Consider the following 23,422-nt stretch of genomic DNA (forward strand, 5'->3'; position numbering starts at 1 on the left):
ATTGTAACAATTATTATAAATATGGTAAATGCTACCATCTAGATGATTTCTACAATCATCTAGATAGTATTCACTACTATCGGGTTGATGGTAAAAAATTTTACCATAACTAGATAATAACTGCTATCATTTAATTTTCTCCGTGCAATTTTCCATCTCCCGTTTAAATAACATGGGAAAAAATTTTCTTTTTTTTTTTTCTAACTCGGCATTTGCACCTCATATGAATAAGTTTGTAGCATATTCTTGTAGAGGATTTAATGCTCTACAAAAAAAGTCTCTTACACTTTTATCATAGAGATAGCCACTCTAAAGATATTCAAACGTTAACTTCGAAATGGATTAAATTTTATCTTTTCGTTATTAAGCTGATACAAATAAATTTATTACTGTCTTCAAAATTGTTTTTATACGTAAAAATGATTCTGACGCGCTATTATTTTTATAAAGCTTCCCTGATAGCCAGCGCTTTCTCAGTAAGTGTTGACTCCCAGCAGTTACGGTTAATTTATACATCAAGTTGGCGGTAATTCTTCACTCAACAACAGTTGTAAGCAAATTGACAGAAATCTACGGCCGCAACTTGAATACAAGTTAACAATCAAACTTGTAGTTAAATTTCCTTTAAACTTTACTACAATTTGAAGGAAATACTTGTACAGCCAGTTTTGACGTCTATTTGCAGAGTAAGTTATAGGTAACTAATAGGTAATCGCTCGCTTTGCCAACTCTTTCCGTCAAGTTTGCTTCAAATTGCGGACGTAGATTGACAGTAAGTTATAGGTAAGGTGGCTATCAGGGTTGTAACAGGGTAAAATTACCCTTAATCGATAAGTCACCGGATATCGATAATTATTCGACATAGCACTGGCGCGTCTCGCCGTCTCGATCTTCGGGCCTAAAGGGAGAATAGGAGGAGGTGAGTTGGGTTAAAATAGGTGAGCCGTGCAGTGGAAAAGGGAGAAGTAGTGTGACCGCCAGACTGAGTGCCACGGGAATCAAAAAGGACCGTTCCCGAGAGTAGTGACGAGACGAAGGAAGCCAACTACAACTAGGACTTCATTCTCAACGAGTAAGTTAGATCATCGTTTTGTTCGTCAAGGTATCAATTATTACTCTGTGGGAAAGAAGTGGACCGCGGTTTATCCAATACCCAGTTACTTCTCCTAATTATTTATCAATTGGATCGTTAATCGATAAAATTTTACTAATAAATTAATTGTGGAACATGTGCTAATTTGGATTTAGTGATTTTCATGGGGGTTTATACCCGAGGATCACTCAATCGAGCTTGCGGAAAAATTTAATAACTAGAAATAATCAATTAATAAATTAACATCGGAAAATTCGTTAAATTTATTTTTTTTATAATTAACTTAGTAAAATTAATTGATTTTGTTGTCATTAAAAAAATCGACAAATTTTTATTCGTGGAATTTTGGTCAAGCGTCAGTTTTGTGTCGCAGTAAATTCCAATACCCAAGGTCAAGCAAAACAGCTAGCGAATGTTCTAGCAATTAAAGTTTGAATATTTCGAATTGTGTCAAATTTTTCATAATTGATAAAACTAAAAGAAAACTATTAATAATATTTTATTAAGAATTAATTATTAAGAATATTTTATATTAAGAATTTTATATTAAGAGTTAATTATTGAGGATAATATAGATTGGAAAATTATTAAGTATATTATATTAGGAATTTTTATTGAGAATATTATATTATAAAATTATTCCGTCAAGTGTGAATTTAATAATTTTGGGATTAAGTCCGTGAATTAATTAAATTAATTTTACTCTAATTTGATAATTATCGGCGTGGACATTAAGTCCTAGGAATTAGTTAATTGAGTCAAAAATTGTCACAGTAAAAACTTAGTCAGAATTAATTAATTAAACTTGTGTTAATAATTTTGAACGTGATTGAGAATTTTATATTGTGATTTATTTAATTATCAAAAGTTAATTCAGGTATTAAGACCTTTTGTTTTAAATAGTTATTGTATATTGTTAAGACCATGATTATAAGCTACTGAGGAATTTTAATCCATCTAATATTTTAACGGAATTAAAATTAACAATTGGAATTTGAGAATTGGTTGTAAATTGAATATTGTTTGTCGTTTTATTAATTTACTAATGATTGAATAATTGATTTAAAATATTTAATTAGAATTAGTTACAGTCAATTTTATTAAAGTAAAATTTATAAAGTAAAAATTAATAAAAGTCAAGTTAGTAGTGTGAGTGTGAGACAAGTGTGGGTTATGTGTGAGTTGCAGAGTGATTAGGTCTATGTTTCGTCGCTGGGCTGTTACTCCTGTGAGCCAAGTCAACGAGCCCGGTATATGATTCGTCTCTGTGCGGGTGATTGTAGGTTTAGAAATCGTGTAGACGCCGAAAGGGGCACGTGTTAGAAATCGACGGGTAGACGCCGAAAGGGGCTCATCGAGAATAAGTTAGAAATCGACGGATAGACGCCGAAAGGGGCTCGTCGAAAATAAGTTAGAAATCGACGGGTAGACGCCGAAAGGGGCTCGTCGAGAATAAGGAAGTTGTTAAGTGTGGTTAGTGTGTGAGTGAATGTATTTTGTTAACTAATTTTAAGACAACCCTGGTTAAGTTTTTTTTTTATTATTGTTAATAAATGTTGATCAACCTTGTTAATTAATTATTCATTATTCAACAGCACCATCCTCCACTCTCTCTACCCTAAGATTAAGTTTTTCTCAGCTCTGGACCGGTTCCAGGAACCGTGATTAAAAATCCTGGTGGCGCCCTAATAATTGTATTGTTGTTTAGTTTTGTTTATTTATTTATAAAATTGATTAGGGGCCAACCTGAGCAGGTAAAACTGTTACAAGCTAAAAGAAAAAATACTCATGTATTAAAGTGCTTTCTTCTTGATTTCATTTCTACTGTAAGGAAATTATCATCCGAGTTAAATAAGTTTAATATTTGAAAGTTTCACGGAATTATCAATTTATTACTCTATAAAAATTTTGGAAGTCAATAGATATTGTCCTGTTTAAACAAAGAAGCAATGTAACTACAACAATTGAAATGTTCTTTCATTACAGTCCAATGCTCTTTAACTACTTGTAATAGAAATTGAAATTGTTATTTATCTTTAGTTTGACATGCGTGATATTCTTCCACCAAAGCAACATCACGTTCTGCAATGTCATTGACAACTTTCAATTTTTTGAAATACTCTAAATTTTCTTAATAGCTCTCATCATTTTCTAGCCACATTAGTACATCTTCATCAAGAAAATCAGATGGCAAATCGGATTTTTCAAATATTTTCAATGATTGCTTGAAAATAAATTCAATTATACTTTTATTCAAGAAAGTTTCCAGTGAATTTTCAGCCTTTGTGCGTCGTTTTTAAAAAATTATAGTCTTCCCTTGATTTATTATCATCACTTTAACAATTTGCCGTTTAATTTCAACGGGAAAATTTTCATCAAATTGTGCAAGAGTAGCCAACTCTTCACTAAAATACCAAAGATGATCAGATAGTTTTCGAGTCACAGCTAGTGAGAAAAATGAATTCCGTTTTTTGTATAAAATTAACTTTGGCAGTAATTTTTTTACAGTAGAAATGAAATGAAGAAGAAAGCAATTTAATACGCGAGTATTTTTTCTTTTAGCTTTATAAAAATATAATTTACGTATAAAAATAATTTTTAAAACAGTAATAAATTTATTTTTATCAGTTTAATAACTGAAAAGTCAAAATTTGATAGATTTTGAAGTTTACGTTTGAATATCTTTAGAGTGGCTATCTCTACAATAAAAGTGTAAGAGACCTTTTTCGTAAAGCGTTAAATCCTCTACAAAAATATGCTACAAACTTATTCATATGAGGTGCAAATGCCGTGCTAGAAAAATAAAAAAAAATAAAAATTTTTCCCATGTTATTTGAAATGGAAATGGAAAATTACAAACAGGCACGCCTCAAAATGACACACTCTAATGCACAGTCATATGATATTTTGGAATCTCCTTACCGGAAAATAGTTCATTGTGTAATTGCAGGTAGCTCGTTATGTATAAGCTTAAAGTATATTGTACAACAAGTGCGACAAGTAAACTTATCGCACACAAATAACAGTTTCATTTATGAAAAAACTCACGCGTGATTTTAAAATGGACAAACAGCTTTTTTTCAACCGCAACAGCGAGCGCCAAGATACTACTTTTCCCGCATGAGTAATAAAAAATAATTAAGACAACTTTTAGACACTTATTTGCTAATGATAATTTCTAAATATTTTAAAAGGTTTTAATATTTGTTTTCGTCATCAACAAAATCACCCAGAATTGTATAAATGTTACGAGTAAAAACTATTATAATTTATGATGGTAACTGTTACCGTCTGGATTATAAATATAACTATTTAGATTAATAATTAACTCTAGTTAACATACAGGATCGTAACAATTGTTATAAATATGGTGAATGAAACAAGATATTTTCTTAATCAATGTGTTAGTTTCAATTGCTTGGAGTTTGGCAACATCACATAGTTTCGAGATCACCCGTATGTTAGAAATGTATACTGCAAACAATAAATTTTCCCAGTTTAGTTTTTATAGAGAGCTATTTCCTAACAAAATATGTCACCGCTAAAATGTATATCTGAATAACTCAAGCGCATAATTTATCTAGCTGATATATTCTTCAACAATCATATTCATAAATTAACTAGTATTTATGATTATAATCTCATGATCTCTCACCTCATATTTAAAGAAATACTCAAGGCAACTTTAAACAATACTCCTACTCTACAAAAAATTCTAATCGCTACTAGTATGACACTTTCATTCATTATAAAATGTTTAACTTCCATTCATTACTAAGTGTTTTCCTTATCGGAATATTAGAATGAAATCATTTATAACCACGACCAGGTATTTGTTCATAAATTCAGTTATAGGATATCTAGCTTTTATATCGCCTAAATACATATTGAAGTCGCTAAATCGAACATGAACAAACTGAACTCCATCAAAACAATATCGTATATATTTATTCAAATATCTCAATTATCATAATTTAAATTTCAATATTTACTAAATATAGCTATCGAGTTATATATAATACAATACAATAAAATTACATTTCAAGTAACTGTTATCTTTACAAGTCGTTTTTCTTGTATCTGGTTACGAAATCATTAAATGTTCATTCATATTAGGAAAATAAAAAAAATCTTACACTTGAAATTGAATAGAATGTTAACATCCTTGGAATTGTGATTGTTTAATCAATTCGTGCGCCTATTCTAAACGTTATTTCCTTTCACTTTATAACATTTTATTATCTTATATAGTTGTAACTACATTAAATTTATTAGAAGCTTATTTTTTACACTTTTAGAAATAACAATAATTACTTTTTAATTCATTATTCCATATTATTTATTTTTATAAGTAATGAGTGATAAGATTGTTGTGAACCTCAAGTACACGGAGAAAAAAACAGGGATTTTTTCAATTTTTGCATAGGAAAAATTCTTATGTTGAAATATAAATTTTTCCAATGTTAAAATGGAAATTTTTTCTTTATTAACATGTTAGAAATATCCATGTGACATAGGAAAAATTCATTTATCACTAAAATTTATGTAACTTAATTTAATAATTACAAATTTACATAACAATTTTCTCATTCGAGCAATTTCAGATAATTTAAAAGTAAAACAGTGATATACAGTCGGTTTGTGATAAAAAAAAATTAGAGGAAATTTTTTTCAAATTTTGCTTTACAATTCGAAAAAATTAATACTCCAGCAGATTATGGACGGTGTGGCTTAAATTGCCATAACTTTTTCAAAAATTGACTTTTCGGGACGTTTTTTTTTTTTTCAGAATTTTTTTTATTAAATGTTCTTTCTGGAAAAAAATAGAAAAAATTATTCAAACCTATCTTCATTGTTATTTTTTATATTTTTCAAAAAAAACTCCGAATTTCTCAATGATAAACATATTTAATTTCTTTTTTCTTTCTTTCATATGAAACTTTGACATTTTCTACAAATATCCTGAAAATTTCAGAATGGTATTTTTTCGATTTCTATTTTTTTTCATGTCATAAATGAATTTTTCCTATGTCACATGGATATTTCTATCATGTTAATAAAGAAAAAATTCCTATGTTAACATTGGGAAAAATTCCTATGTTAACATCGGAAAAATTCTTATGTTAACATAGGAATTTTTGCTATGCAAAAATAGGGAAAATTCCTATTTTTTTCGCCGTGTAGTCAGTTTTAATACATAGAAATAATAATTTGAATGCATGGACGTGAAGCACTATATATATTAGAAATTTTCTCAATTTTTGATCGATAATATCAACCATCATCGGTAAAAAATTAAAAGATGGTAATTATTTGAAAGTAAGGATCTCCCTATTTTCTACGATAGATAAACAAAAAATTAACTATTTTAGTGTCATTTTTTTTTTAAACTAAATAGAAAAATTAACTTGATTTAATTAAAAGAAAAAATTTAGTTTAAAGAATTTCTTTGTCAAGCAAATAAACTGAAATTTTGTTTACGATAATTGCTTCATACATGCATTAGCGTGCTTAGTATGGTATAGTTTATACTAATTAACATTCTCTTATTTATTATCTCTTATTCATTTATTATTCATAAGTATTTTCGAATACTTTACCGATTCATTAGTAATATATTTTTAAGTATTGTTATTATTTAAAACTATCAATCAAATCTTTTTTACAAATTTACTACTTACATGTTCCTTAATGTTAATTTCAATTTTTAAATAAGTCTTTAGATAGGTTTCATAGTTATAATCATAAATTCAAGTTAATATTTTAATGTCATTTATTATATATACGTTCAATGAATAAGAGTCCTGAAAACGCAAACTTTGAAATCAAATATTTCCATAACTGCTCCGAGACAGAAATGTAAAGACTGAAATAAAACTGCCAAAATGATCGATTATTATTTTTACAGTTTTGAAATTAGTATAGAAAACTATTCGAAGATAGAATATTAATGCTGATTCTTTTCGACTCGGGAACTGATTTGAACCTTTTAGTTCCGAATATTCGACGATTCAGGAGTATCAGGTTGAACTTAGTGTTCATTTTGATGGTAAAAAAAAAAGTAATTCACTTTCAAATCAGTTTAATAATTAAGGCTATCCCGGAACGATTTTCATGAATAAAAATTTTGTATAGTTAATTGTATTCGCGGTTGTGATATAAATGAGATGTACTCCATTGTTATTACAGTTTTAATTCGAAAAATTAAATGGCGCTTTTTATGATGACATTAATAAATTGAATATAATAAATTTTGTAAATATATTAGACATCTGCTTACATTTTGTTTATTGTTAATTTTTTTTTAACAATTGAAATCGCAATGATTATAATTGATGAACTACATATCGTGATCTGTACTTCTGAGCGTTAAATTTATAGGCGATTAATTGATAAAGCTGAAAAATCAAACAAAAATTTATTCTAGACGGGACTTGATCGCGGAACCTTTGAATCTAAAGTCTGGGTCGCTGACCACGGGGCTGCTCGCAGATTTTAAAAATATCGATTATTTTTCAATCTTAAGACTCAACCCAAGGTAAAAATTTGGATACCATTTTTTATATTAATTTTAAACCTGCGATAACAATAATCGACAGTTTTGGCAGATTTATTCCAGTTTTCAAATTATTGCCATGAGTAATGATTTGAATAATCTATTCAAATTTTTAAAAAATATTAAGAAAATGCGTCTAGGGAAACAACTACTTTGATTCAAAAAGAAATTCCTTTTGTTAAAAACTCTTATGTTTGATTCAAGATAATCAAAGTCTTCAAAATGATCTTCTTGATTCATGATTTTTTTTCTTAAATCAAGCTATCTTTATCAGCGTTTTTCTAATGCATCTAAGATATCTAATTTGTTATCAAGACTCCAAGTATTGATTATAGTTAATTCAATCCATATAATAAGTATTAAAAATAAAAATATGCAGTTCTGCAAAGAAATTTTAATATAAAGCTTTTTTTGATTATATCTATTTTTTTTTCTAAAGCTTTATAAAAAGTTGTTTTATATTTTAAATTCTCGGTATCAGAAAGTTTTTTGAAAATTTATACTTTCAATCTATTAAACATTTTGTGTCAACCGTTATCAATTTTCTAAAATGAGTGATTTTTATTTTTTTGTTGTCACTTTTTAGTAGATTTCATAGAAATCTAACTATTGCATTGGTCCTCATCACGAAACATTGGAAAAATTTTCCGATATTTCTTTTACTTTTACCGTATTTCCGTGTAATAACAATTAAATACGATATCATATTTAATTTCTGTAAATTATGTCTGAAAGCTTATTTAATCAGCTTTAATTTGCATACTTATTCATTTTTCTAAATTCAGTAATTTAGGAATGACAGCAATTCAAAAATTTTTGAAAATCGTAGAAATTTTCACTTTTACCGTATTTCCGTGCAACAACAATTGAACGCGATATCTAATCGAAAATCTGCTAATTGTATCTGAAAACTTATTAAGCAAGCTTTAAATTGCATACTTATACATTTTTTTGAATTAAATAGTTTAAGAATGACAGAAATTTGAATTCTTCAAAATCCTAAAAAATTGACAATTTTATTGTTTTTTTTACGAAATAATTGACGAATGCAAAATTTTTGTAAATCTCTTCTGAAAGCTTATTAAATAAACTTTAATTGGCATACCTCACTATCAGTCTAGGCCAATAATAACCTACTTTCTCAGACAGATTTAATGAATTTTTATTTTTGAATTCGTTCTGATGTCATTGTTTGATTGTAACAGAAGTTGTATATTATTATCAATATTAATTGGTAAAAACATAGTTTTTTTTACTTCCATTTCGGCTGCCGAATGGTCTTTGTTTTTTTTTTGTAATATAAGAAATTGAAAAATTATCATTTTGTAACATTTTTTTTTTTGTTAAAATTTGTCTATATATCCCATACAAAGTTGCCGTTAATAGAAACAATCCCAACCATTGGCCGATATCTGGCAGCCAACGATTGGCCAGTTATAGGGATATGTCAACGGGCTATACTTGGTTAAACGCTGGTCGCCGTCTATTGCGGACATTAATGTTCTGCAATTAATATCCATTTATCGCCCAAAGTCTGGCTGTTCTTGGCCAATTTGTTATTTTATAATAACACAAATTTGGGTTTTCGGAGTTGCATTACGCGAAGTATAATATTTAAAAAATAAAAAAAGATATTGTAATGTTTATTTAAGATTATTATTGATCCAAATAGAAGTTATATATAAACTTATATCAATAAATAAAAAAAAATATATAAATTTTTATACAAGATTATTGTAGATCTAAACAAAAATAATGAGTAAATAAAACAAGACAATAAAAATTTTAATTATGATTTCGAAGTTTGACTTGAGAAAAGGATGGCATAATTTTTTAAACAAATATATAACTATTGGCAGAATCAACTATCCCTTATTAGAAAAAGAGATTTAAAAAGATTAAAATTATTTGAAAAAATTGAAAAAGATTTGATTTTTACTACTACATAGATATACACTTTACATTGAGGTAATCTTTTTGAATCTCTTTTTTTAATAAGGGATTAGCCTAAATAGGTTTGGTGCAAATTAAATTTAGAATAAAAAAAAAATAATCGTCTTCAGACATTTAAAAACTTTATACAAAAATCGACAAAATTGAGTACTAATAAATTTCATAATCTGTATATGCAGTAATAAAATATATTTCAATCATTCAAATAGCGAAGTTGAATTTTTCAGTTAAATTCCAGCATGCAGCGCAGCCGGTAATGATCGAGACTCTCACGCAGACGAACCAGGTTCGATTCCCACTTCGACTTAACCATTAAAATTTTTTCAGAATATCCGACTAGGATCGATGCTCCTGTGCTACATCTTCTACTACTTGACTTCATAACGCCAACACGATTATAGGAATAAAAAACTCTACGGCATATCGGCTGAATGTTTAGTTTTTTTTTTTTTTTTTTTCATTTTAACATACTCAGCCGATGATCAGCAATTAACGGCCCAATAACTTTTTTTACAATCGGCCGACAATCAACTGCCGTTAATGGGCCGTTGTTATCATTTGGACATTCAGCCGTCCGTGGGCCATTAAAAGTCGCCAATGATCGGCCGTCAATCAGTATCCTTCGCACGTCGATGGGCCATCCGAGGGCCGGTTTTCGAACTTTGTATGGGATATAGTTCAGAGGGTCTCAAAGTATTAATCATAATAATTTGTAAAAATAAATTTTTTAGGATGTTAATTTTTCGATTTTCCAATCATTAAAAAAAAAAATTTCTTTTTAATTATTCCTGTTTTCATTACATTCGACAACAAAACATAAGATTATTTAAAAAAAAATTCTAAATATCATTTTTATAGATTTGACCTGTTGTTAACCGGAAAACTAAACAATTACCGTACAATTTTGAGTTTTTATGATCAATCAATTAGTACAGTATCGAATTCAAAGAATAATTAATTTTTTCAGAAAAAAAAAACTTCAATAAATCGATTCCTGGATTTTTTTATGCTCAAAATTGAAAGGGATTCCACCTTTGAATTATTTCCCAAATAAAAAAATTTTTTTTTAAACTATACTTTTTACAGCAAAATATTTGATAGTGTCGTACTACGATGTAAACAGAATAACATTTAAAAAAATAATATTTTCTGATAAAAGGTCACAAGTATATTACTTAAATTACACCCAGTAAACCTCTCTACCACGTGTATCGATCGTCACGACACTCTCCCCACCAGCATTTAAAAACTCTACGTTAGACTGGGCTCAACTCCGGATTGGACTTTCTCTCTTGTATTAGAGTTAGTGCATTCAGTTGCACTCCAACCATCGTAAGTGGTGTCAAATATACTCCAGGTAAATTCAAATTTCATTCGTTCGAAGTAGATTAATCGGGAAACTTTATTTATTCATAAATATTTTAATTCCCCACAATAAATTTATAACACGATTCGATTCTTGACATATACTTTTAATGATTTTTTAATAGTCATTATAAACGTATATAATATAAATATTTTGACCAGCTGACTCATTCAGACTTCTAGTCCAGTGCGTTGAATTATAATTTAACAATGTTCTTTTTTTTTAATTGTCATTCTAAGACTGATAATGATTAATAGTTAATTGTTTCGATTTAAGATTGCCGGAAATCATTTTTAATGAATTATTTTTTTTATATTTGTTTTTTTTTTTTGTTTTTAATACAAAAAAATTTTATTATTAAATATAAAATAAAAAATAAAAAATTTTGTGGTTTTAGATAATAAATACTTGTGAGTGAATATATTTAAATTGAGGGTGGCGAAGATGGCGGACAGGATATATTATCCAAATGCTGAGTTAGCAAAAACAGCGTACTGTAATAGTATGGATCAGTACAAAAAAATGCATGAAAAGTGAGTATTCAATTGCTTTTTATATTTTTCATTTCAAGAATTTTTTTTTTTTCATTAAAATTATTTCTTATAGTAAAAAAAAATATTACTTATTGAAGAACCAAGCTGCTGTTTTATTCAGTGCTAAAAGTATTTATATTTATCGTGAATACATTGAGACTTACCCAACTGTATTTAAATTTCCGGTTAAAACATGTTAAAAAAATTATGATTATTTAATTCTTAAATATAGTCTCGCGGTCATTGTAAGTTAATTGATAAGTTACAAAAATAGAATAACAAAATCGATCTTTCGTACTATATCTTCATCCATACCATTTCTTTAAAAGTAAGAATTTCTTTTAACTCGTAAAGTATCAGGAATCAAGATGCTATGAAAGCAGTAATCATTTGATCAACTGGAAAATTGATTATCATTATTAAAAAAATGTTTTTCAAAAATTATCTATAGAAAAAAAAATTCTACAAGTAAAAATTTTTTTATTTAATAAAAAAAAATCGTAAAAATTGTCAGATATTTGTTAAATTCAGTGTCATATGTCAGTGATTGAGAATGAAACTTTTTTGACGTTTTTTTTACATTTATTATTGACAATTATTTTTTTTTTTTTTAAGATCTATAAAACAGCCAGAAGAATTTTGGAGTGAAATAGCGAAACAATTTTACTGGGAAACGACTTCGTCCAACGACAAATTTTTTTCTTACAATTTTAACCGTAACGAAGGTGATATTTTCATCAAGTGGATGGAAGGCGCATCTACGAATATTAGTTTTAATCTCCTTGATAAAAACGTGAAATGTGGAAATGGCGATAAAATTGCATTTTATTGGTATGTATTCAGAAATTTTAATCAATAAATAAACATTATTTTTCATATACTTTATTCCATAACTCTAACAGAAAAAAATTTCTTCTTAATATAAAACTGAAAATATCGAAGTAAAATTTTTTTTCATTTTAGTAAATATTTTTTTCTGTGAAAAATTTAAAGTACTTTAAACTTAAATTCTAAGGTACTAACTAGTTTGTGGAATTAATTACCAATTCAAAATATGACATTGAGAAAAACAAAAAATTCCTATTTATTCTCACGTCATGTTAACATTTTATGTGGTGTAAAACCAAGATTTACAGACCACATAGTAGTTCATAAACTATATATTGAATTATTAACCAAATCAATCACTTGAAAATGAATATAACCACTTTTTGGTTTAGTTTCATAGATAATTAATTTACTTCTACGAAGTTCAGCTGAAAATCACATGTGTAAAATTGACAAAACAGAAGGATAAAAATGGTTTTTTTATTAAAAATTTTAATTGTTATTAAGACAAAACGAGAAAGGGGGAACTTAGCTTTTTGGCAAAAATTCAAAATCGATCAGCAATAGGAGAAATCGAAAAAAAAGTCTTAAATGTCAAAATAATTTTCAATTCTAGAACGCTATCTTTTTTGTTTATGATTTTAATTAAATGTTGGAAGAAAAATGCAGCACATTAAATAAATTCCTAACAGTACCGACTATCAATTAAAATTTTTGAACAAATTATGGCGTTATTTTAATTTACTACACAGAAAGAAAATTACTTGAATCAAGTAAATAATTTTGAAGAATTTTATCTTCTTGGTTTAAGTTGAAAAATTCTTAAACTAAGAAATTTCACTTGGTTTAAGTAAATGTTACTTAATTCAAGAATTTTAATTTTGATTCAAGTTAGTTTTTTTTTCAGTATACTTAAAAATTTTTAATTTTATTTTGTTAGTTAAGAATTTTTAAAGTTAACAAAAAATGAAAAATCAAATTAATGTTGCTTCAAAAATTAACTTATAAAACGGTAATAATTTTCTGTTTATTTTTATTTATAAATTAATTTTTTAGTTTATAATTTTGTTTCTTTAAAATTTAACTTAACAAAATGTTTTTGAAAATTTTTAAAACGTATAATTGACTTGCTAAGTTAATTTTTTATGAACTTAATAAAATTTAAATAAAGTAAATTATGCAGGAAAATTGTAATAATTATCAGTTCGCATAATTGACTTTATAGATATATATAGTAAAATAGATATATATTTATTAAGATGACACAATTTCGTATAAATGCCATAAAAAAAATATTCGAACAGCTAAAAAAATGAATCTGGCTTAAATTAAAAGTTAAAAATAAAACATTAATAATAATGTAGTAATAAAATTATCATACGTTTGACAGTGATAGGCAAAGAAAGTAGCATATTCAATTTTTTAATGTGTGTATCGAGTTTATAGACACAAGCTTTAATCAATTAGGTGAGCACTCAAAATGAAAATACTGTGCCTAATCTGTTTGAACTTTCTATCTGAGAATGCCTTTAAATTCGATCGCCACGACTCAACTGCTATAACGTAAAACGTGTTATTGGTTAAAAAGAACGTATGTTTTCTTCGGACTTCTCTATTGGTTGTTACAGAAGTGGTACGAGATGCATTTTGAAGCACACCTAGAGACCCTAAACTTGTAAAATAAATAGTTTTAGTATATCTACCTGAGATTTCTCTATTCGTAAATTAAGAAAATTACTTTGAGTATTACAAGACAATTTTATTTTCAGCTAAAATTTTATTTTTGAAAAAAAAAAAAAATTTCATTGTACTTTTAACCTTGCTGAATACTTAAGTTATCCAAGGAAAAATATCAACAAGAATTTAAAATTTACTAATACTTACAATGGAATCATATAACTAATTCACTCAAGTTTTATTTGCAGAGTTACTTAACTTTGTTGTAATGGATATGACGCTACTTTAATTAAATAAAAATTTTTCTCGTAAGATTTGAATAATATCATACGATTATATTTTTATTAACAGAGAAAAAAAATAAAAGAAAAAATTCAACTTTATGATAAACATATTTAAATGAAAAACATTCTTCACTAGTCAATATCTTATCATTTTTAATTTGCTATAAAATTTATAGTATTAATTATGTAACTTAAAACATTAATGACGCGGTTGTTACACTAAAAATTATAAAAGAATTTTCTATCGTATTTTTGTTATTTTTTGCCCATTTCTATCAGAATTAACGACTTTAAATGATAATGACAATGATTATGGAAACAGTTTCGCGTTGAGTTATGTACTCACAACAATACATAAGTAAACTCATTTATCAATGCATAAAAAAACTTGACTTTTGACACAAATAACTCTTACACAAGCTTATAAAATAATACACGATGTAATACGACCTGTTCATTATTTTATTTTTACTTTATAATTAGAAAGTTAAGTTTTTCAAATATTTAAATAAGTTTTGATTATATTTTTATATAGCAATATTAAAAATAAAAAATTGTTATCGCTAAAAAAAATATGAATGAAAGACTTACTGAAATCATTTGAAACGGCTTTTTTTTTTTTAAGATTATTATATTATAAATAATAAATAATATAAAAGTGTAATGTTATTGAGAAACACAGTAGTATCTCGCGCCAAATCATATGCGTTAACAAATATACCTCGTTTCTATAAGCCGAGTAGACAAACACACTAATACCAATATTGGCTAATTTACAATGAAAAATGTATTTCTGCATAGTAATAATTTATATGCGCAATTTTGCCTAGTTATGGCCGTAAAAAATTGAAAAATTAGCTTTTTCAAATAAAAAAAAATTGAAATATTTTTTGACAATAGCATAATTTGAAATCAAATTTTTTATCTTCAAAATTTCATATTTTACCGTTCCCTCGATTTAAAAAAAAATTTAGTACATAAATAAACGAAGTTCAGATCAAGAAATTTAAAATTTACACTTTTTTGAAAAATTTTCTTTGAATTATAATCTAGAGGTGATACGCCCGACCTTCTCAGACCGGGTTCATTATTTATTTTACTTTCAGGCACTATATAGTCTTCCGACACTTATCTTCTGACGTTGAGCCCTTCTACTTTTCAAGCTAATAATTAATTACTCTACACGGATCAATCTTTTAACGAAAAATGTAACACACAATGCGGAGAAATTTCAATAAATTGTTACCATGACACATTTTATAATTAAATCATGAGTTTCGATTTTCGTCTTTAAAGTTATAAATAAAAAAAAAAATGAAGAAAATAAAAGTTTCTTTTTCGTTGCCGTAAAAAATCGTACATTATTTATTAATTTAGTTTATAAAAATTTTTCAGGGAAGGAAATGATGTTGAAGATTATTCGAGATTGACCTACCGAAAACTACTTGAAGAAACTTGTAAATTTGCCAACGTTCTAAAATCCAAGGGTGTTCAAAAAGGTGATCGAGTAGCAATTTACATGCCAATGATATTGGAACTGCCGATCGCAATGCTTGCTTGTACTAGAATCGGCGCCGTCCATAGTGTAATTGTAAGTTGTAAAATGAATAAAATGAAAAATCTCGTATTAACCAATTTCATTTTAGTTTGCTGGATACTCATCGGATTCATTGGCGGAAAGAGTATTGGATTCAAAAGCCAAGGTTTTATTGACAGCAGATGGTGCTTGGCGTGGCTCAAAATTACTGCACCTAAAATCAATCTGTGATCATGCAATGGATAAAGTTAAATCTCATGGGCACAATGTGGAATCCTGCATCGTTATTTCACATCTTCGCCGAGTAACCTGTCCTCCAGGCAACACATCAGATGGGGGTGAGAATGCAACTTTTCGCTTTCGAAACGAATTTCGATTTACGGTACGTAAATCGATTCTCTACTGTTTTTTCTAATTTTTTATTAAAGCTGTTTGACTGATTAATTCCAGGTAAAACCAAAAATGGCACTAGCAACGGAAGTACCAGTGAAGTAAATTTATCTTGGGATGATGATCGTGATTGTTGGTGGCATGAAGAAATGGAAGATGCTGACTCTAGTTGTTATCCCGTCTGGGTGGCAGCTGAAGATCCTCTTTTCATTCTCTACACCAGGTATGAACGTATATAACAACATATTTAAAATCAAATACGAAATTTTTCATGGGATCTTAGATATTTAAATCACTTTAGTTAATAATAATTATTGTAATGTTAAATTTGCAAGTGGATCAACTGGAAAGCCAAAAGGAGTTCTTCATACTACTGCTGGTTATTTGATATACGCTGCAACGACCTTCAAATATGTTTTTGACTATAAGCCAAATGATGTTTATTGGTGTACCGCAGATATTGGATGGATTACAGGTCATACATATGTAGTGTACGGTCCATTAGTTAATGGTGCAACTTCAGTATTGGTAAGTAATATTATAAGCTATTAATTTTGATCTTTGCAACTCAGCGTGACCTGTATACTTCAGTTTTTAATTAAATGTTGTCTTTGCAGTTTGAAGGAACGCCATTTTATCCGCAAAACGATAGATACTGGTCAGTCATCGAAAAGTATAAAGTTTCGCAATTTTACACAGCGCCAACCGCCATTAGGAGCTTAATGAAATTTGGCGATGACTTAGTGAAGAAATACAATCTTGATTCTCTAAAGGTATACTTCTCATTAGATTATCTTTTTTTAGCTTATGCAAATTGAAATTTACAAAATTATTTTTTCTTAGGTCCTTGGCTCAGTTGGAGAACCAATCAATTCTGAGGCTTGGTTGTGGTTTTACAATTTGATTGGCCATGGTAAATGCAGTATAGTGGATACTTTTTGGCAGACAGAAACTGGTGGACATGTTGTAACACCACTTCCTGGAGCTACTCCGATGAAGCCTGGATCAGCAGTGAGTATATTATTGAAATTTATTTTTTTTTTTTTTTTTGTAAGTGATGGACAAAATCTTTGAAAAAATTTTTATCACAAGGTTGCAAAAAATTAATTTTTTATTTCATTGATAATTGAATTATGAATGGTTAGTTGAAAATGATTATAATTAATCATTTGTAAATAAATCCATTTAATCTTTTGTTTTTTAGTTGATTAATTCAAGAAATTTAATTATTGCATTATTTGAAGTTTTCAATAATTGAATCTTAATCTTCCTTAAAATATTAATTATTAGAAAAATGTAACTACTAAGTTTTTACAAAAATTAAGAATAATTCACAACCCTGTTGTTAGGCGTTGAAAAGTAAAGATATTTTTATAACCGGAATTTTTTTTTTTTTTTTATGTTAACATATATACTTATATTTCAGTCATTCCCATTCTTTGGTGTACTCCCAGAACTCTTAGACGAAGATGGTAAAATAATAGAAGGCGAAGGTGAGGGTTACTTAGTCTTCCGTCAACCTTGGCCTGGTATGATGAGATCGCTTTACGGAAATCATGAGCGCTTCCAAACAACATATTTTGATAAGTTCAATGGCTTCTATTGTACAGGAGATGGTGAGTAGATTAACAAAATAAACAAATTTTTAAAGTTTTTTTCTTCTCTTTTTCTTTTTCTCATTCTTTTGATCATTCTCTGATTGATTGATTGATGACAGTGGGTTCTTGAACATCTCTCCAGTATACTTAGCTTCTTTACCGAGTTCTTCTTCAATCCTTAGAATTTGATTATACTTCGACATTCTCTCTCCTCTACAGAGTCCACCGGCTTTAAATTGCCCCGCAGATAACCCAACTGCAAAATCAGCTATAAAATTATCTTCAGTTTCACCATAACCAGCACTCACAATAGTTGACCACCCATTTGATCTTGCCAGTTTGAAACAATCGATAGCTTCTGTAATTGTCCCAACTTGAGGCAATCTTATTATTAAGCAATTTCCTGCTCCTCGCTCCGTGGCTTCCTCAATGCGCTCAAAATTCATTGCGGTTAAATCATCTGCTACAACTTGAATTTTTTTATCAGACAACAGAGACCAACTATCCCAATCTTCTTGATCAAATGGATCTTCAATTGATATCAACTGAGGAAACTCTGTCAACATTTCGAGATATCTTTCATTTAAAGCTTCTGCTTCCAAATAATCATCAGGGTCTGTATCTTCTGACTTGAATTGAAGATCATATTGACCTTTGAAAAATATTGTTAAAATCACTTATTACAATTGTAAAGAATATTTTTATTTCTAATTAAATAGTAGGGGGCATAATCAATTTGAAATTTTAAAAATTTATGATATTTTTAATGTAAAAAATATCACACTGATAGAAAAACTATTTTGATTCAAGATAAAATCATGTTGTAGCAATTGGAAAATCTTGTAGCATAGCAACAGTATAAAATTGGATTGTCGAACAAGTTAAAATTTTTTTTCAAGAGTCAACGTAATTAGGTTCTAAAAGTATAATAGGGCAAGAAAATTACTATTCAGAAATTTTAATTTTTTGGTAAAAAAAAATTTTTCTGCTAACGGAAGAAATTTTTTTCAAAATATGAATTTTTTTTAAATTGATGAAAAAATTTCGAATAAATTTTATCTTAGTTATTACATTCTATATCAGTGGTTACTACTATTTCAAATAATAATTAATATTATTCAAGAATGATAATTGTTATCTTTCCTGACTTTAAACAATATCAAAATGAATAATAGTTAAATTATTATCTAATGTGGTAAATCATTAAAATTAACAATAGTTATTGTTACCGCAAAATTTCTGAACATGTATGAAATTTAATATATATTCCACTAGAACTTGACATTATTAATTAATTAATTATATAAAAAGTTTTATTGTTCAAAAAAAATTTTTCAAGGGATTGTTCTGAATTTTTTAAAATTTGGAAAATCATCCAAAGTTAAATTTTTTTTTTATTTAATTGATTTTTTTCGTCATTATCATTATTATTTTTATTATTAATAATCTGGAACTATATCATGTTCCTGAAAGTACTTTTTTTTTCCGTGTACACTGAACATGTTTTGAAAAAGTAGAGTTTGAATTTAATCAAATTTACCGTTAGAGTAAAATTCTTCTGAAGAATTTTCTGCGCTTCCAAAAATTTTAATTTATTGATTTAAGAAATTACTGATTTGATTATAAATTAATACATTATTTTTTAATTGATGCAAAATTTTTAGAAAGCTTTAGTGAAGATTAAAAATTTTTATTACTTATAATAAAAACCAATCAATTTTTTACGCCTCCCTACTACATAAAATAAAATTCAGTGTCGCTACCATCTTTACAAAAAGAGCTTGCCGACATATCAATAGCAATTTTTATTTTTCCCTCATAATTAGCAGCTTTAATAGCCTCTGCAATTATACTTAAGGCTTCCGTATCCTCTTCAAGCTGAGGAGAGAAGCTTCCATCATCACCAACAGTCAAAGGAAGCTTTAACTCTTCCGACTCGGCAATCATTTTTTCAAGTACTTTGATCACTTCCATCCCCATTTTTATAGCTTCTTCAAAAGACTGAGCTCCTAAAAATTATCAATAATTCAACCAAATTCAATCCAAGCAATTTTTTACACTACCAATTATATCAATCAAACCTGTTGGCATTATCATAAATTCTTGACAGCTCAAAGAATTTCCGGCTAATTTTCCGCCACTGATAACATTGAAAATAGGAACTGGAATAATTGGTTCAGTATTGGCTAATAAACTTACATATCTGTAAAGAGGAACACCTCTCTTAACAGCACCTGCTTTGCAACAAGCCATTGATACTCCTATAATAGCATTGGCTCCAAGCTTAGATTTATTGTCTGAGTCGTCCAATTTTTTCATGAGTAAATCTATTTCCCGTTGCTGACAAACTTCTAGTCGACTCTTTATTAATTCTGGTGCGATTATATTGTTAATATTTTCAACTGCTTTCATAACTGTACGACCATTATTTAATATTGATTCATTGTTATCTCTAAGATCTAACGCTTCGTTTAGATTCGATGAAGGAGTACATGATACAGAAGATCTCAAAAGTCCGAAATCCGTAATTAAGTCAACTTCTATAGTAGGCTCACCGCGACTATCAAAAATTTGCCGAGCTTTGATTTTTTCAACCGGCATTTTATAAAATTTTAAAATTTTATATCAATATGGATAAATATACTTAAAAAATTGCAACTTCAAATGTAATTAGTGCAAAAACAATTGCAATTATTGTGGGTTATTCTACGGAAATCACTTAACTTCACATAACTACAAACATTTTAGCTATAAAAAAAAATTAGGAAAACGGTTGACCCTGAAGGCCATCTCTGCAACTTCCCGCTACTTTCGTAATTAAGCGCTCGAAATTGCACTCATTATGTTTTTGAGCTCTTCGTGTCCAAACACGATTTGGACCAATTCAGACCAATAGATTTTGAGAAATCTAAGAAAAACTACGAAAAAATTTTTTTTCAAATGTAGTTTTTTTGGAATAACTTTTAAACGGTTTGACCGATCAATTCAAAAAACTAATCATCTCTTAACATCAAAAAAACCACGTCGATCGCCGCCAAGCCGGTCAAAATCGTTTGATTTGTTCGTGAGTTATCGTTGTCGAAAGAATACCGAAAAAAGTGTTTTTTTTCGGGATTACTCTGAAATTCCTAGTTCGATCAATTGAAACTTAAAAATTTGTTACGAAGCTTAAAAAACTGCATTGAATGCCGCCAATCGGGTGGAAATCGATTCATTCATTCGAAAGTTATTGCTGTTTAAAAATTCAAAAAATAGTGTTTCTTAGTCTTATCAGACTTTTAAGCTCGGAGAACTCAAAATGACATAAAAATTATATTTTTGAGCTCGAAGAGCTCACAAACGTAATAAATGCAATTTTGCACGCTTAAGTATAAAATTAGCGGGAAGTTGCTGGGATGACTTTTAGGGTCAACCGTTTTCCTAATTTTTAATTCTTTAAATTATGAAAATTTTATGTATAAAAAAAAAAAAAATACGACTGTTATTAATATCATAGGCAATTGAATAAATCTGGAAACAAAATATTGTGTTAATAGTTGCTACGTTTACCTTAGATTTCAAATTTGCCTCATTATTAAAGCACTTTCTGTAGAATAGACAAATTAATTTTTTTTTTTTTTTAATTTAATAAAATGAAAGTTTTTAATTTATACATTTTTCTTCTTTTTAGGAGCAAGGCGTGATTCTGATGGTTACTTATGGGTTACTGGTCGAATTGACGACATGCTTAACGTATCCGGCCATCTCATGTCAACAGCCGAAGTTGAAAGTGTTTTAGCCGAACATGCAGCTGTTTCTGAAGCGGCAGTTGTTAGTAAACCTCATCCAGTAAAAGGGCAGTGTCTTTATTGTTTTATTACACCTAATGAAGGAAAAAATTTCGACAAACAGTTGCAAGATGAACTGAAAAAGAAGAGTAAGTTTAATTATCATTAAAACCATGTAATTAATTAATTACTCTTTATTGATTATATTGTTAATAAATTATTTAAATTGGCAGTAAGAGAACGAATCGGGCCATTTGCACAACCAGACATAATCCATCATGCTCCAGGGTTGCCTAAAACTCGCTCAGGAAAAATAATGCGAAGAATACTTAGGAAAATTGCCGTTGGGGATCGTAATGTCGGAGATACTTCAACATTAGCCGATGAAGGCATTGTTGATTTGCTTTTCCAATTAAGACCAGAAGCTTAAATAAATTGAAATTGAAAATAAAAATATAATTAGTAAAAATAAAAACCTAAATCACCAATGGCTTTAGGATAATACATGATATCAAATGGTAAAATAGAAAATATGTTACTGGTCCAGTATTTTTTCATTTGACGAACATTCTTAATTGTGTTCAAAGAGCTATCAACAATCTTATTTTTTTATATAGCATGTTTCTTTTAAATTCATCAATAGAGGAGTTTTTTTGAGTGAAACTTTTTTTTTTTATAATTTTCATGCGTTATGAAATATTAAAATCGCCATTGCTTCGGTAACTGTTGACATAGTAGCACTTGTTATAGAAAAAATTAAAATTTATGTTAATTACTGACATACTGACTAATTCTACAACCCTTATGTAAAACGGGTGGTTGATGCATCTTAAAAATAATTAGTCTTCACAAAATAAGCAAGAAGTTTCAATTCTATCGCGCGTGGTCAACACGCACAAATTTTTATTTCATTTAAAACTTTTGATTTTATTTAACTTGCCAAGAATTCTAACAAATTTAACTCAATTTGATTAGCTCAAGAAAAAGTTTATTACTCCAACTTTAATAATGCTGAAGTTAGCCGTCAGCTGTCAATTTTAAAAATTTTAAAAACAAATCAATTACAATAAAAAAATGCTTCTAAAAATTTTCACTTGTAATTTTTATTAATTTTCACATGTGAAACTTTTTTATTAATTTTTTTTTTAATAAATACATTATTTGTCATATTTAACTCATCAGATAAATACTCAGATCATTTAAAATAATTTTATCTGATCTGCAGGTAATAATAATAACAAAAAAATTGAATTATTTTTTCTATATTTTGAGCAACAACTATTATATTATACTGAGGAGTATTTATCCGGAATAAGTTCCAAAAATGAACCAAAAGTTTTGCAGTTTGGAATTTGTCTAGAAAAATTTTTTTAAATAATTTATCTTGTAAAATTTGTATACTAAATATTAAAAAATAATTTTTTTTTTAGTTGACAGGATTTGATCAGTGAAATGTAAAAATGTAAATCTGTTTATAATTCATCGATTTTTATTATACTTAATTTAACGAACAACAGATTTTTTATACAAGATATAAGAAAAAATCAAACCTAAACACTTTTTTTTTAATTCTGTTAAAAATTGAAAGCTTTTGATTCTTTAAATGCAAATTAGACAAATTACAAACTGCAAAATCTACATTTTATCGCTTGACTGTTATTGAGCAGTTTAAAATATATATTTTGGCACTTATTCAAGATGGACAGCTGAAAAAGTAACCGACTTTTTAAGACTACTTAATACTGAAGAAAAAAAGAAAGAAAGTAAATAATGAAAGTAAATTTATAATTAATAAAAATTAATAAATAACAAAATATTAATGTTGTAATAAAATTTTGCG

The 23,422-nt window shown here is 27.8% G+C and overlaps 2 protein-coding genes across 5 annotated transcripts; one reads left to right on the top strand and one right to left on the bottom strand.

Annotated features, from left to right (window-relative positions):
- Positions 1-916: 916 nt before the first annotated feature.
- Positions 917-22,669, top strand: Accoas (acetyl coenzyme A synthase). 4 transcript variants are annotated; one of them, XM_074259749.1, is made up of 13 exons: positions 917-1,072; positions 10,762-10,959; positions 11,366-11,501; positions 12,117-12,332; positions 15,686-15,881; positions 15,937-16,165; positions 16,278-16,440; positions 16,553-16,745; positions 16,835-16,990; positions 17,061-17,228; positions 17,644-17,833; positions 21,486-21,731; positions 21,816-22,669. In XM_074259749.1, exons 3-13 carry the CDS (start codon positions 11,413-11,415, stop codon positions 22,010-22,012), a joined length of 2,043 nt encoding a protein of 680 aa, XP_074115850.1. In that variant the 5' UTR covers positions 917-1,072; positions 10,762-10,959; positions 11,366-11,412; the 3' UTR covers positions 22,013-22,669. The 4 variants fall into 4 exon arrangements, with proteins under 4 accessions (XP_074115850.1, XP_074115853.1, XP_074115852.1 ...); XM_074259752.1 differs by having other exon boundaries at positions 10,762-10,934; XM_074259751.1 differs by having other exon boundaries at positions 940-1,072; positions 10,689-10,959.
- On the bottom strand, positions 17,863-20,422 carry LOC141538234 (gamma-enolase). The gene is made up of 3 exons (XM_074259612.1): positions 19,897-20,422; positions 19,579-19,824; positions 17,863-18,467 (listed from the first exon to the last, which is right to left on the bottom strand). The coding sequence occupies exons 1-3, from the start codon at positions 20,414-20,416 to the stop codon at positions 17,863-17,865; spliced, it is 1,371 nt and encodes a 456-aa protein (XP_074115713.1). The 5' UTR covers positions 20,417-20,422.
- Positions 22,670-23,422: the final 753 nt, after the last annotated feature.

This window comes from Cotesia typhae, unplaced genomic scaffold (assembly GCF_013202065.1).
Source record: "Cotesia typhae breed Kobodo isofemale line unplaced genomic scaffold, CoteBio_Ctyphae contig_20, whole genome shotgun sequence".
Classification (NCBI taxonomy): domain Eukaryota; kingdom Metazoa; phylum Arthropoda; class Insecta; order Hymenoptera; family Braconidae; genus Cotesia; species Cotesia typhae.

Coding starts and splice junctions, on each gene's coding strand:
- Accoas (XM_074259749.1), top strand. CDS start 11,413: ATGGCGGACAGGATATATTATCCAAATGCTGAGTTAGCAAAAACAGCG. Junction 11,502..12,116: donor TACAAAAAAATGCATGAAAA/GTGAGTATTCAA, acceptor TTTTTTTTTAAG/ATCTATAAAACAGCCAGAAG. Junction 16,746..16,834: donor ATGGTGCAACTTCAGTATTG/GTAAGTAATATT, acceptor TTGTCTTTGCAG/TTTGAAGGAACGCCATTTTA.
- LOC141538234 (XM_074259612.1), bottom strand. CDS start 20,416: ATGCCGGTTGAAAAAATCAAAGCTCGGCAAATTTTTGATAGTCGCGGT. Junction 19,825..19,896: donor ATTTATGATAATGCCAACAG/GTTTGATTGATA, acceptor GATAATTTTTAG/GAGCTCAGTCTTTTGAAGAA. Junction 18,468..19,578: donor AAGCTCTTTTTGTAAAGATG/GTAGCGACACTG, acceptor TATTTTTCAAAG/GTCAATATGATCTTCAATTC.